Genomic DNA, 13,769 nt, shown 5'->3' with positions numbered 1-13,769 from the left:
TAACAGAGAGTCTAGCATTAGAATCCCCATCTTCTTAGGCCCTGGGCTTTATGCCCTTTCCCATCTCTGGTGCAGCCAGTAAGGCAGAAGCCAAAATTCTCTAGAAGTTAGTGGCAATCCTGTGACACAAGGTGATAGATTGCTTTTGTGCTTGGTTACTTCTCATGTGCTCTCTGTTTGGTTGTTGGTCTCCCTGAAATTTGACTTTGTATCAGCTCAGTAATATATATATATTTTAAGTACAGTTGTTTAAAATTATGCTCGCTTCAGTTGAGAGATTGATTCAGCACATCTGCTTGCCATAGCTTTCCAGAACTGGAAATCTTACATTTTTTTAAAAACATCTTTTTAAAAATGTACATTTCATGAAATCTTTTTTTTTTTTTTAATAATTCTGTCATTGGGGATGCCAAGAATCGTAAACTCTGAAATTTGTTCAGTATTTTATAAATGGAATATATTTAGTGATAGTGTTTTTAAACCATTTTATCCTTTATGTGATTTATCAAGATGATAAATATTTGAGTAAAAAGATTCAGCTTTATCATTACACAGTTTTATTTGGTTTTCAAGAAATTTTATAATAGAAACCTCCAAATGTAATGTCATGATCTTAACTTATTGATACAAATATGCATAGTTTGATGAGAAAGGTAAGATAAAAATTCATCAAAAAATCTAAACCACTGTTATATTCTGTATGTACTTATTTTCTTTGCTTTCTGTTCCCGAAGAAACATTGGGTAGACTAGAACACCTGTAGAAGGAATGATAAAAGATAACTTTTAATGAGGACTGCAAATTTGTGATTTATCTTTCCTCTTTGACCTTAACTTTGACATTTAGGTTTTAGGAGAAGTTTCAGTACGACTTCTGCTTCTTCCCAGAAAGAGATTAACAGAAGAAATGCTTTTGCCAAGTGAGTATTAAGAAGATTTAGAAAAACACTTTTCAAGATGAACATGACAGGATTCTGTGAAGAAAGAAAATAGATTTTGTATCTTTTACATTGCTCGGTAGAATTTTAGCACTTAGGAGAAAAGGTGTGAGTGTATTGAGGAGAGTCCTCCCTCTCACCCTCACAAGCTCAATTAAAAATGTCACTAGTGACTCAGAGTGGTATACTGCATTTATTTTCAGAGGGGTTTAGTACTGTTAATAAGACTTAGAGGAATTTATATTTTGTGTTATCATAGGGTGGATTGATTTTAAACTGTTTACTTAGAGACTTGAGTTAATATTTTTGGCAACACAGGAAAGAAATGTCAGGTCTTTCTGCATAAAGTGATCTTACTGCTATTTTAAAAAATACTCCTACTTCCTCTAGTAGAGTATACTGCTCAAAATGGTTTTTTTTGTTGTTGTTTCTTTATAGAATCTTTTTTTCCTTTTTCATTTCTATTTATTTCCTTCAGACCCACTTTACTCTCTTGAATATTTTTCTGACACTTTTGGGAACTTTTTTTCTTTTAGAGGAATATAAGCCTCTTCTAGATTGAATGGGTTAAGGAGTTTTTTTTTTTTTTTTTTTTTTTTTTTTTTTCCAATTAATCTGAAGACTGATGACCGGGGCTGTGTATGTATTGGGGTGGGGTCGGGGTGGGGTGGGGAAAGGAAAATGGTCTGAGTGAGTAGGGAAGTGCGCAATCTTGCTTGGGTGTGGTGCTCTGGAAGCCACTAGAAATGGCGCCCAGGCACTGGACTGTGGCAGTGAACTGAGCACCAAGCAGGCAGTTTATGTAATAATCTGGTGAGAAGTTACAGGGGGTGTCACAAGGATGGCAGATGTCACTTGCCAACCTTGATTGTCCCACGACAGTGCTAGGTATTGTTTAGCAGAAGTGGCCAGGGTTTCTGTTTTTTTTCTTTCCATAAAACCTTCACCAATTTTGAGAATGTTGAAATTGGTCTCCTCACTTGAGTAGCTGAGAGAGTTTAGGGCCGTGACTCTCTGTTCCAGTTTCTTGAAGACATCCAAGCCTTCTTAGGCAGAATGGAAGAAATACCAGGAAGAGGCCACCTGGATATAAAGGACTCTCAGGGGGGCGAGGACAGGGGGAGTGTCAGAGGCCATGTGCAATGCTGGGGGTTGGAGAGCACAATGTCCAGGGAAGTGAGGGAAGGAGGAGAAATCTGAACCACGGGCTTACGCAGCAGGTATGGGTTTACACACCAGATAATGTCTGACATGAGGGGAGAACATTCGTACCTCTCTTTGTTTTCTATAAAAATAAAAAGAAATGAAGCTTTACTGATACTTTGTACAGATTGAGACTAGCGCCTGTTAAAAAAAAAAAAGAGAGAAATACACGTTTATTAAGGGTATAAAATCAATTTTTAAAATAATTTATTTTTGCTTATAGAGTACATGACTAAAATATTTGGTGGTTGCTCTTCTAAGGAACAAAAGAAAAACTTAGGGTGTTGACAGGTACTAGGAGCCCTGTCTCTGATCTTGGGGTAGGGGGAGATTAGAGCAACGGATGACCTTCTGTGGGCACAGAGTTGGTCGGGTGTTGTGTGTTATTAGGCTGGAAGCACGATGTATTCTGAAGACTGTGGGTTGAAAAATGAGTTTATTGAGATTCCCCATGCACTACCATTTTCTTGTTCATTCATATGGAAATAAATGATACTTCAGAAGAAACCTGGAAAATGTAGAGGTGATGAACATTCCTGGGGAGGAAACATGAAGGATTTGGGCAAAGGACATGCCTGCCCCACATGAGAGAGGAAGTGAGGAAAGGGAACAGGATCTGTTTTTCTGTGTCGTTTATTGAGTGACAGTGATGAATGCATTTCATTCAGAGGACAGAGTGATGGAGAGAGGGTCGAAGCAATTCTTCTGTCTTCAGAATTCTCTACCCCAAGAATGGGGGTAGAGGGAAAGGCGGCTTGGGATTTGAACCAGCACCACAGTGACCTGGTAGTCATGACGCATCCAGCCTGCATCTGTCTCTCTTCTTTCACTCATTCCTGTCCTTGCAAGCTTCTTTCAGCCCCTCTCTGTGTTATCACAGCATGTCCTGTCTGTGGAATCCAGCCTATTGACAACGGTTTATGCGGTCAGCTCACACGTGAATGTCTTTAGGCAGAACTCCCATAATCCAGTTTGCTGCGTGTTCCATTATTTCCATATCATCTGTTTGCATTTTCTGCCCGCCCCTTGAAGCTTCTCAGTTCTCAAACCCAGAATGAAGTCCACGTTCACTGGCACAGCATCTAAAGTCCTGCCAGCAGGCACAGCTCCTGTCTGTTTCTCCTGACTTCGTTCTCATGGTGACTTCCTCATAAGTGAGGCCTACGTGTCTCTTCCTCACTCAAGTATCTTCCCTGGCCCTTAAGGGAGGATAGAGTTCTTTCTCTTTTCTGCTCCTTCTGCACCATACACAGTCTTTATTGCAGTATTTATAACTATTTACTGACTATTCAGTAATAGTCCTAGAACCCAAGCCCGGGCCTGTCATTTCATACGTGGTCAATTAATGTTTTTGAATGAGTAAACAGAGCTCTGAAATGTACTGTAATTCTAAGTTTTGCACTTCCCAGAGCTTTTAGAACTTTGACATAAGTTGAATCAAATCATTCTTCTTAGAATGTTTAGTCTTTATCCAAACCATGAATTTTTGGTTTAGATCTTGAATTCGTGTATTCCTTCTTTCTTTTAAAACCTTTTTGATTATGAAAGTTGACTGTACAACATTTGAAAAATTATAAAAAGCTAAGTGCAGATAAAGATCATCTAGAATTTTATCACCTAGATGAGATTATTACTCCCATTTGGTGTATACTTTCCCAATTTTTTTTTCTAAAGCATGTATCTGAATTTTAAACAAAGATGGACAAATCATACTCTACATACCCTTTGAAAGCTTTTTCCCTTAATAAATCCCCCATTCTTTAACAGATTTCCTTAGTGTGGCTTTTGTAAGGTCTTAAAGACTGTCCTGTGATATGGAAACATTTTTATGGCATACAAATTAATTTAAAAAATCAAAATTTAACTAATAGTAGATGCCAAACTTTATATACATGTATTTGTTTCCTCCCCTTCCCACCCGTGTTTGTGTGTGTTCAGGTAAATATCCATTTTTATTTTCTTGTAGTTCTCTATTTTCTAACTTATGTATTTAGCTCTTTAATTTATTTGGAATTTATTTTAATATACAGTGAGTAGTAGGAATCATATTCTTTTTCCCCGAGATGACTTTTACAACACCCCTAGCTGAATGTTCACTCCTGTCCCACTGATGTGAAGTTTTCCTTTTTAATCACATAAGAAAAAAAATTGTGTGTGTTTTTCTAAGGTTTCTTTTCTGTGTCATATAAAAAGTACATTCTTCTGCCAGAGCCACATTGTTTATATTATTGTAACTTTAGAATTTAACATGACAGCTCTGTAAATCTTTGCTGTGTTAGTTTTCAATTTTGTCTTAATTATCAGCACCCATTCGTGGTTGTAAGAGCCTGGCCTTGGTGCCTGGACCAACTTGCACGTGAGCCCCATCTCTCCTCTTCACCATCATTAATTAAGCAAATAGCTTGATTTTTTTGAGCCTCAGATTTCTCCTCCATTCGAAGGGAGATCATCTCTAGGTCAGTGGTTGGGTGAGGTTGGATGAGATCACGAATGGGAAGTGTCTGGCACGCAGTGGGTGCTCAGGAAGTGAGAGCGTCATTTTTGTGTGGACTTTGGAGTGACTGTGTGTGGTTGCAGACAGTGTCCCTCTGGGGGTGAATTTGGGGAGAATCAACACATATGTGTTTCTCTCCAGGAACAAAGCTCTTTCGTTTATCTTTTGTATGTTCTTCAGTAAAGGTTTATACTTTTTCTAACAGGCACTATGTATTCTTTGTTAATTTTATCATTGTTATTTGTGCAGTTGGCATGATAAAGAATACTTTTTCCATTGTGTTTTCTAATTAGGATTCTATCCCGTAGTGGCAAGTGTGGCTCGGGACAAGTCTTTGGACTTGAGTTTTCTTACCTGTAAAATCTGAGTGCCCTCCCTTTCTTACAGGGTGGTTAATGGGAGGAAATGAGACGTTGTGTGTGATAGTATATTAGAAACTATAGACCGTGAAATACAACGGAGAATAGGTAGGACCCGGCCTCTGTTCACAGTCAGGCACTGTGCAGTTTTGGTAGCGGGTTCGCGTGGTCTCTGCTGTGGGGGCGGGAGAAGGGTTTGCTTTGAAGGAGAGGTGGTAGCAGACTGAGCATGCAAGGCCCCGCTGGTGCTGGTTTCAGGAAAACCGTTTGGAGAGGCCTCAGGTCACAGGGAACAAGACCTTAGTGGCATTTGCACTGTGAGTGAGTTTCAGGTCAGTTATTTCCCAGTGACAGAGAGGAAGCTGTGGGGCGGTACTGGCTCGAGGCCTGGCTGAGTTCCCTGTGTGGGTACGCAGTAGTGTCGTTATCAGGACAGCTCAGGGGCGGGTGCTGCGAGGCAGCACATTTTAAATCATGTTTTATAGAGAAAAGGAGAGGAGTCCTCCTCCCGGAAGCTAAGACCCTCCTTACTGTCAGTGGCAGGGAGGGTGGTAAACCCTTTGGTGTGACCAGAGTTCATTCACAGAAGATACATATACATTTATTTTATAAAGTTATAGAATAGCAGTTTTTAAGCATTGTTTTCAGGTAAATAAATGTTTAAAAAGTAAATAAAAGGTCATTTTAATTTACTACAGTGCTAATGTTAGGTTCTTTTTTTTTTTTTTTTTGGCTTTGATAATTGATCAAATAGGTTATAAGTGTATTTTTTCTAGTTGCTATTTTATAGAAAGTATATATGTGTGTGTATGTATATTTAGAAATTGCTAGTGAGATCTTTTTTAATTAAATATTTTTTAATGTTTATTTATTTTTGAGAGAGAGAGCGAGTGAGGGAGGGGCCGAGAGAGAGGGAGACAGAATCCGAAGCAGGCTCCAGGCTCTGAGCTGTCAGCACAGAGCAGAGCCTGATGTGGGGCTCAAACTCGCAAACTGTGAGATCATGACCTGAGCCGAAGTCGGATGTTAACCGACTGAGCCACCCAGGAGCCCCGCCTAGTGAAATCTTCAATTCAGTTTAGGGTAGTATTAAAATAGCCAAGAGAAAACCATTTTAACTGTTGAACAAAAGTATATCCTCATATTGCTACTTAGAATAAAAGCAGCTTGTGAATGGATTGGGACCCTGGGGCGGGAAGGAACGTGACAGCGTGCGGCCAAGTGCGCGCACCACTTGCGTACTGACGCTCTCCCCTGCTCCCCCCTTTGCGCAGATGGAAACCCGCGCTGCGCCGCAGCTGGAGCGGGGCCCCCACCACGGGCGGCGTGGAAGGGAGCGTGAAGCTGCACGAGGGCTCCCAGGTCCTCCTCACGAGCTCCAATGAAATGGGGACCGTTAGGTACGTGGGCCCCACGGACTTTGCATCAGGGATCTGGCTGGGACTGGAGCTTCGAAGCGCCAAGGGGAAGAATGACGGAGCGGTGGGAGACAAGCGCTATTTCACCTGTAAGCCGAACCACGGAGTCTTAGTTAGGCCGAGCAGAGTAACCTATCGGGGAATAAACGGGTCAAAGCTTGTGGATGAGAGCTGTTGAAGTATTAAATACTAAATACTAATACTGCTGAAGTATTAAATGAGCTCACGTACGTACATAGGATAAAGAGTCCACAGCAAATGGTTCAGTTATCTAGCCATTGTTCTAGATTTGAAAGTAGAGCTATCTTCTTAGGAACCATTCTAACAATTCGGAGAGACCCCTTTAAAAAGCTGTCTGAGCCGTGGGCATCACGATTCATTTAAAACAAGTTCAAAGTAAGCATTTTTAGAAGCTTTTGAAACTTTAGACCCAAGAACATTCTGAGACTTCGGGAAAAAATGGGTGCCGTTAGGTAACCGGCTGACGGTGTTTACTCTTTTGCTTTTGCACATAATCCCGGATTTTCCATATGCCATAGTTGTGAGGGTTTTCACAGGCTTTGGTTAACCTTTGACATTCACATGGCCTTTCTCTGTCAAGTGTTTTTGGAGATTTTCCTTCCGTACTAGGAAGGACAATGAGCGAATAGTAGCTCTGTGATTAGTGTAGTTTTCCTATTTTTTGTTGAACCGATTTGCCCTTCCAGGAAGGCCACATCCAGAGATCTGCTAGAGCCCTGGAGGTGGTGGGCCTCTCAGCCTTTGCCAGATGCAGAGATCTTCTTTCCTCACCCAGGGTCTCTAACCAGCTGATGAACAGGGGGTCTCCTTTCCTACCTTTCCTCTATACAAAGCGTGTAATCACACATTTTTCTTATGTATTGGCAACTGCCTCATCTGGATGAACTACAAAAAACCCATCATTAGATCTATGAATTCAAGTCACAATTGGAATTTTTTGCACATACTTGTCTAATTCCTTATTGGACATGTCTATAATAAAACACACGAAGCACTTTTAAAACGTAATGCACTTTCATCTTTGTGGAGAATTTGCCATTATTCTTTCCCGGGATATGAAAAACATTTAGAAAAAATTATATTTAAGAGAAGAGAGTAAATTAAGATGTGTTATGAAGCATATAATAGTTATTCATTTAAATGTTTATGATTTCTCGATGTTTTTTGGTTCTGTTCATAAAACTGGTGTTGTGTTTGCTATCACTGCTGTTTTTATATTTTCAGTCATTGCAGAATTCAGCCTATTACAAAACAACAGCCCTGTATCAGGTTTTTGTATTTCTTTTTGAGCACATGTTAACAAACTAGCCTTCAAAATAGAGTGATATAATGGAAAACGTTTGTGTCGTGGATATGTATTGACGTTTATGTCCTATGTGTATAAAGATTTATCTTTTATTGTAGATATTTAGACTTTAAACTACACAGAAATATTGGAACAGTTTATAAGATTAAAAGTATTCTTTAGAATGGAGCTCGCTTTGTGCTTAGAAATAATACGTTGAACTATTTTGCAATATACTATTTAAAAGCTAAATTCTGTTGCTTTGCTGCCTTTTTAAAAGTGTGGTATTTCAAATATTGCCAGAGCTATTTTCCTGATATACATTTGCAAAGTATGGCTGCTTTATAATCAAGGAATATTTTTACTGATTAAAGAAAATGCCTGTATTGCAATTCAGAAGTAAACTTATTTTATTATACAGCTTATTTCTTTAAAACTCTATTTATACCTTAATATGAAATTCATGACTACTCTGAACTTGGGTGTCCATAATTCTTCCTGTTAAATATGAAACACCCTAAGTTAGAAACAGTAATGCCAACACTAAGGTCAGGGAAACGGTTGTTCTCATATTTAGATTAGGATTATTAAATCCATATAATGTGTATGTTTACATATACTATACATACAGATTAGGTGTTTTCATTTGTGTTTTGCTGATTAACTGTCATTCACAGTTCACTTCTTGAGCATTAATAAAAAGGGAAGCTGTTTTGGTTTTGGAATGTTATCTTGTCATTTACCCGACCCGCACAGCCCCTTCTCTTGGTGATTCAGAGCACACGGGAGCACACGGGTTCATCCTTCACTTGTTTTCATACCACTGTGACTTGGATTCGTCCCATCCTTCTAGTGTCTTCAAAAGTATCATGCTTTCGGGGCACCTGGGTGGCTCAGGCACTTGAGCGTCTGACTTCGGTTCAGGTCATGATCTCATGGCTTGTGGGTTCGAGCCTGCGTCAGGCCCTATGCAGACAGCTCAGAGCCTGGAGCCTGCTTCGGATTCTGTGTCTCCCTCTTTCTCCGCCCCTCTCCCGCTCACACTCTGTCTCTGTCTCTGTCTCTCTCTCTCAAAATAAACACAATAAAAAAAATTTTTTTAAAAGTATCATGCTTTCTACTAAGCAAGTAAAGTTGTGTTTTTATCCACCTTCCTGCTGTATCGTTTTGAAGGACAGAGAGCCATTTAAAAGAAGAAAGGGGTTTCTACAGTTTTCTAAAATTGCTTAACTTTCTTTTGTACCGGTGGGATTTCGTTTGTTTATTTAGGGTAGGATAGAATATTTTGAACTTAGATTTAAAAAACATATAAATAATTACCTACATTCTTCTAAAAAACTTTATTTTTCATTTTAGGGTAATTTGGTGGGAATAGTTTTTAAGTGCTTAAAAGTGTTCGGATGCAGATGTTTGCGGACTCTGAACTTGGAGACGTGGCAGTCTTGTTCTGAGTGCCTTGTGCCCTCCTCTCTGAAACTGCATATGCCCTCTCGTGTTTTATTTTTCTCCTCAGCATTTGCCATCCTTGGTCACGCTCAACTTTCTGCTTAGCATTATTTCTCTCTTCCCTGACTAGATGGAGGGGTGGATTTTGACTGGTTCATTGCTCTATCCCTGACACCTGGAGTAATGCTTGGCGCCTAGTGGATGCTCAGTGAATGCTTATTGAATGAACAGAGGCAATGAAGGCCATCGACGGTTCAAAGTGGAGATGTTATCTAGCTGACTTCAGACAGGTGGCCTCGAGAGACCCGGCCGTGGAACAGGTAATTGTGCTGGGGAAGGAAGGAAAGAGGACAAGAAAGGTTAGAGTCACGGTAGTCCAACTTTCCCCCACAACAGTGACCTGCAGAAGATAGAAAGGAGCTGCTGGATAGGAGAAGGGGAGGGCACAGCAACAGGGTCCCCTGAGGCACCAGCCTGTGTGTTTTCCCTGGGGCGGGGAGGGGCTTTGAATTTCTAGTTGGATAGGATGGCAAGTCAGAGGATGGAGTAGCATGTATGGTCTGATGCCGAGTGTGCCCGACGTTGGTCCGTGGTGCCAAACGTTTTTACTCCAGGGTTTCGTTTCGGACCATTTAGAATACGTGATAGCATCATTTAGGCCGCACTGACCTATGGCTAGAGACCCAATGTATTAAGAATCCTTCTTAATTGAGAAATAGATCTAATAATTGTAACTACTCACTTGACAATTTTTATCTAAATGATTGACTCAGAGACCTAATAGGTATCACCACATTGCAAGCCAGGGGGAGAATTTTTTTATTCATGCCCTTTTTTTTTTTCACTATACTTATAATACAAATACAGTAGTTAATACAAAACTCACATCATCACATATATTTTTAGTAATTATCTAATAATCTCCCTTGCTACATAGGCCCTTATTTACAGTGTCACATATAAAGCTGCTTGAACATACGACAGACTTTCCTAATGACGCTTGTGTGTAGGCTGAACGAGTTAAATCGGACATGTTAGGATTTTGTGATAAGCAGAACACGATACTTTTGCATAGGCAAAAAGAATTTCCTCTACCAAAATTTTTGCTAATGCTCCTTTCGCAGGAGGGGAAAAGAATTGGAGTTGATGGGCACATGTTACCCACGAGACTGTATTTTCTTTGTGCTTGGTAGAAATGAGCTGATTTTCTGCCTACGGCCTCTCCCTCGAGGAGAACACCAAGAGGTGTGGGAACCTTTTCTCCTCTTGTTCCTTTAGAATGTCTCAAGTGGGTGGAATCTTCATGCTGAAGCAGCAGCAAGCTTCAACATTTTCATCACATACTCTACAGTTCAGACAGGGCAGTGGGGTGCTCGCAGTAGTGCTGAGGGGGGGCAGGAAGTTCTGAATTAGTAAAAAATTAGGCGCTAGCTTAAAATAAAATGTTCCTAAAGACCACTAGTGTCATCTAAAAAGTGCTCACGAATCTGGCTTAAATTCAGCTCTAAAATTCTAAACGAATAGACCGGTGTGCTGCTTCTGTAGATATTGAGGGTATTGACCCACATGCACAGCCCTGGAGGAGTTTGGTCTCAGGGTTGGCTATTTTGTCAGAGTCGTTTGAATTGGATAGGTGAAATTACATGGTCTCAGAAATCTACTTGGACTGCACTGGATTTGAGTTTTACTCATTTCTGGAGCGTAGGGGGTGTCAGTACCCAGATGCTGTGTCCTCATTGGCCCGAGCCAATCTCCTAGAGCTTAAGTTCTTTGAGCTCCAGCCCAACAGAACTGAGGCTGGCTTTCCTCGAACTAGACTTACTTTCTTCAGGACTGAACTGATTACTCTTCACATAACAAACCAGACTGGCAGAGAAATGAATCATGTTAAAATGATACACAAAGCTTCAAGCATTCTTTTTATTCTTGTTCTAAATATGACTTCTGAGATTCAGCTTAAATCTCAGTACGCAGGGCTACTGACATTGGCTGCCCCTGACAGTTCTCGTTATGAAGGAGAGGTGTTACTCTCCAATATCTTTGGAAAAAAATATCCTAAGATGGATTTTAAAATGAATCCTGATAGCCACAAAAAGTCCCATATCGATGGCAGGGAAAGTGAATTTTGCATTACAGATAACAGAGAAGAGTAAAGTGAAAAACGCCAGCCCCCTTTACTGACCCTGCTAGTGAAAGTGAATTTCTAATAAGAATTCCAATAGATTGTATGTATCAGTTCGAAGGATTGTGGTTTTCTCAAATCCTCCTGCCCCTTTCTTGAAGGGAATAGAGTTTAGGGAATAAAGAAGTCGCCTGGAGTTTCGGGAGGCCTCACTTCACACTGCCCGGTGTGTGGCCAAGGAGAGTCCAGTGTGATACTGTGCACTAGGCTCCTGTCTTGCATGAAACTTGACCAGCTGCTTATTGGTGCATATGCGTGCAAAAAGAATCTGCCTTTAACATTATTCTATTTCTTCCGAGAGCTGTGAAGTACTGTACAAATATTATTTGAAATAATGCAAAAGTGTTAATTTTTTTTTCTCTCAAGGAGTAGAGGTACTAAGATGTAGAAAATTTGCCTGCCGTCTTCACAATTTCATCTTTCGGTGGGACATTTGAACTGGCTCTCTTTGGAGATTCCCTATTTCTAGACGCACTGTGAAGACATATTATCTGCAACAAGTTTCAAAGACTTGCTATCCAGTAACAGTAGGTGTGTCTGTAAACCTGAGAAGAGGGATTCTGTCCAATCCTCTGTAATTGGGAGAGCGGACTCCCGTTATCCTCGTTTAGGACCACCTGACTCCGCAGACACCTCCTGGTCCCAAACTTGTGGCTTATTCTGGGCTTTGTTCTGTGGCTCTGGGAGTGGAGAGCGGGAGGTGCAAATTGGCAGTGGACAGGAAGTGCATCAGACCTATCGTGAAATATCGGGTGTGGCAAAAGAGAACCTTCCAAAGATAAGTTTTATGATTTTACTTTGCCAATAAGTCTGCAGTTGTAACAGACATTAAGGGAAGTGAGTGGTGTGGTGCCGAAGGTGTGAAGGTTGTTAAATGGACGTGATTCTCATAGTCCTGCTGCTTTCTTTCAGGAAACCACCCGATTAACTTTCTTCGCTAATTTTATGGTTTGCTAAAGAGATCTTTGAATAGAAAGAATAAACAGAACTGAGACTATAAACTTCTTTCTGGTCCGCTTCTGTATAAAGACTAAACGTAATTTGGCTTACTGGGATGACACACTGAATTAATTGGCCTTGGCTCCCAATGCATTAGGGGTCAAGGTGTCAAGGTTAATGAAAGGCACACACGTGTGCCCACACACCACTCCTTTCCTGTGGGTTTGGGGCCGGGTGTTGGGATTCGCCTCACACAGAGGTGAAGTCTCATATTGTTAAGTGAGAAAGTGAGGGTTCACCTAACTTGCTTGAGTCACAGGGGTTGGTAACTGCACCCGGGGCTCTTAGCTGCTGCCCGGTCTGCCTGCCATCTCTCAAGGAGGTGCTGAGAGCTAAACCAGCCAAAATATTATAATCATCTGAAGTTCTGTCAATCTGCTATTCACCTATATTGGCAGATATTAAAATGTAAACATTCTAGACTCTAGCAACATACACTAGTTGCTGAAGCTTAGTGGGAGTTCGTTTAATACGACTGTCTTTCAACTAATACCAGCTGACGTGCCTCTGAGCGAGCACTGGAGTGATGGCAGGATAAATAATTGTAATTGCTTTCAAGGAGGCAGTAGCCTTGGTAGATAGATGGAGTAAGGGAGATAGCTAGAGCGTGGGCAACAGAGGCAGCTGAGAAGTGGACTTTGGGCCAGCACTACAGACTCTGGTGTTTGCAGTCGTTCCGAGGTTAGCCCGGTAGCACATCTTTACCTGAAGGGTAACACTTGTTTTATGTTTACTGAACACTGAAGAGCGGGGAAGTCCTTGCTTCGGTTGTGTGGTTATAGTTCGTGTTCCTTCCTGCCCCCCACCCCCATTGTAGGTAATGGTCTGTTCTTACACTGAACTTTTCCAATGTTTCAAAATTAAGTTAGAGCTAAAAATAGCTTTGTGCTTGGGTAGCGCATTAAAAGTGAAATACACCTACTCAGGATACCAAAGGAAAACAGAATCTTAATAGAAGCCTTACTGTTTGTTCTCAATAATTCTCTTTTATTTTAGGGCATCCTATGGAGGATTACGGGAATGCTGGGTTTTGTTTTGCATGTTCGCACAACATGGGCAACCATCTGCTGCGATGAACTTAGCAAAGTCAAATTGTATGTTCTTTGGGGACCCATTTAAAGAGTCATTAGCTAAAGACAGATTGACAACACACTTCATACAGTTTTATGAGTCTTGTCATGGGGAGTCTGTTATCAAGGGTAGTCTGAATTTATATGCATCTTGTTTTTAGGTCCACAAAGCTCATGTGAATGTTAATCTTGCTGTTATTGGAGAGAATCTATTAAAGTAGTCTGATCACTTCAAATTTCTTAGTAAAGTTAAGTTAATCTGCAGTTACAATCTCTTATAGCTCTAGAGCTTGCCAAGTATTATATGAAACGGCCAGAAAATTTTTAAAAAATTGCTCAAACTGATGAAGTATCT

The 13,769-nt window shown here is 40.6% G+C and overlaps 1 protein-coding gene across 4 annotated transcripts in view; it reads left to right on the top strand.

The window, feature by feature from the left end:
- CLIP4 (CAP-Gly domain containing linker protein family member 4) overlaps positions 1 to 13,222 on the top strand; it is an 86,894-nt gene extending 73,672 nt beyond the window's left edge. For 3 of the 4 annotated variants that reach the window (XM_049651905.1, XM_049651904.1, XM_049651906.1), the window contains exons 15-16: positions 847 to 919; positions 6,268 to 8,442. In XM_049651905.1, coding sequence (XP_049507862.1) covers positions 847 to 919; positions 6,268 to 6,589 — 395 coding nt within the window. In that variant the 3' untranslated portion in view covers positions 6,590 to 8,442. Of the gene's footprint in view, positions 1 to 846; positions 920 to 6,267; positions 8,443 to 9,293; positions 9,484 to 11,711 lie in introns of those variants that run through there. The other variant, XR_007462346.1, reaches the window with a different exon arrangement.
- Positions 13,223 to 13,769: the final 547 nt, after the last annotated feature.

The sequence above is a fragment of the Panthera uncia genome (genome assembly GCF_023721935.1).
Source record: "Panthera uncia isolate 11264 chromosome A3 unlocalized genomic scaffold, Puncia_PCG_1.0 HiC_scaffold_12, whole genome shotgun sequence".
Lineage (NCBI taxonomy): Eukaryota > Metazoa > Chordata > Mammalia > Carnivora > Felidae > Panthera > Panthera uncia.
The sequence above is the reverse complement of the archived record's forward strand: the minus strand, read 5'-3'. Positions and strand labels throughout refer to the sequence as shown.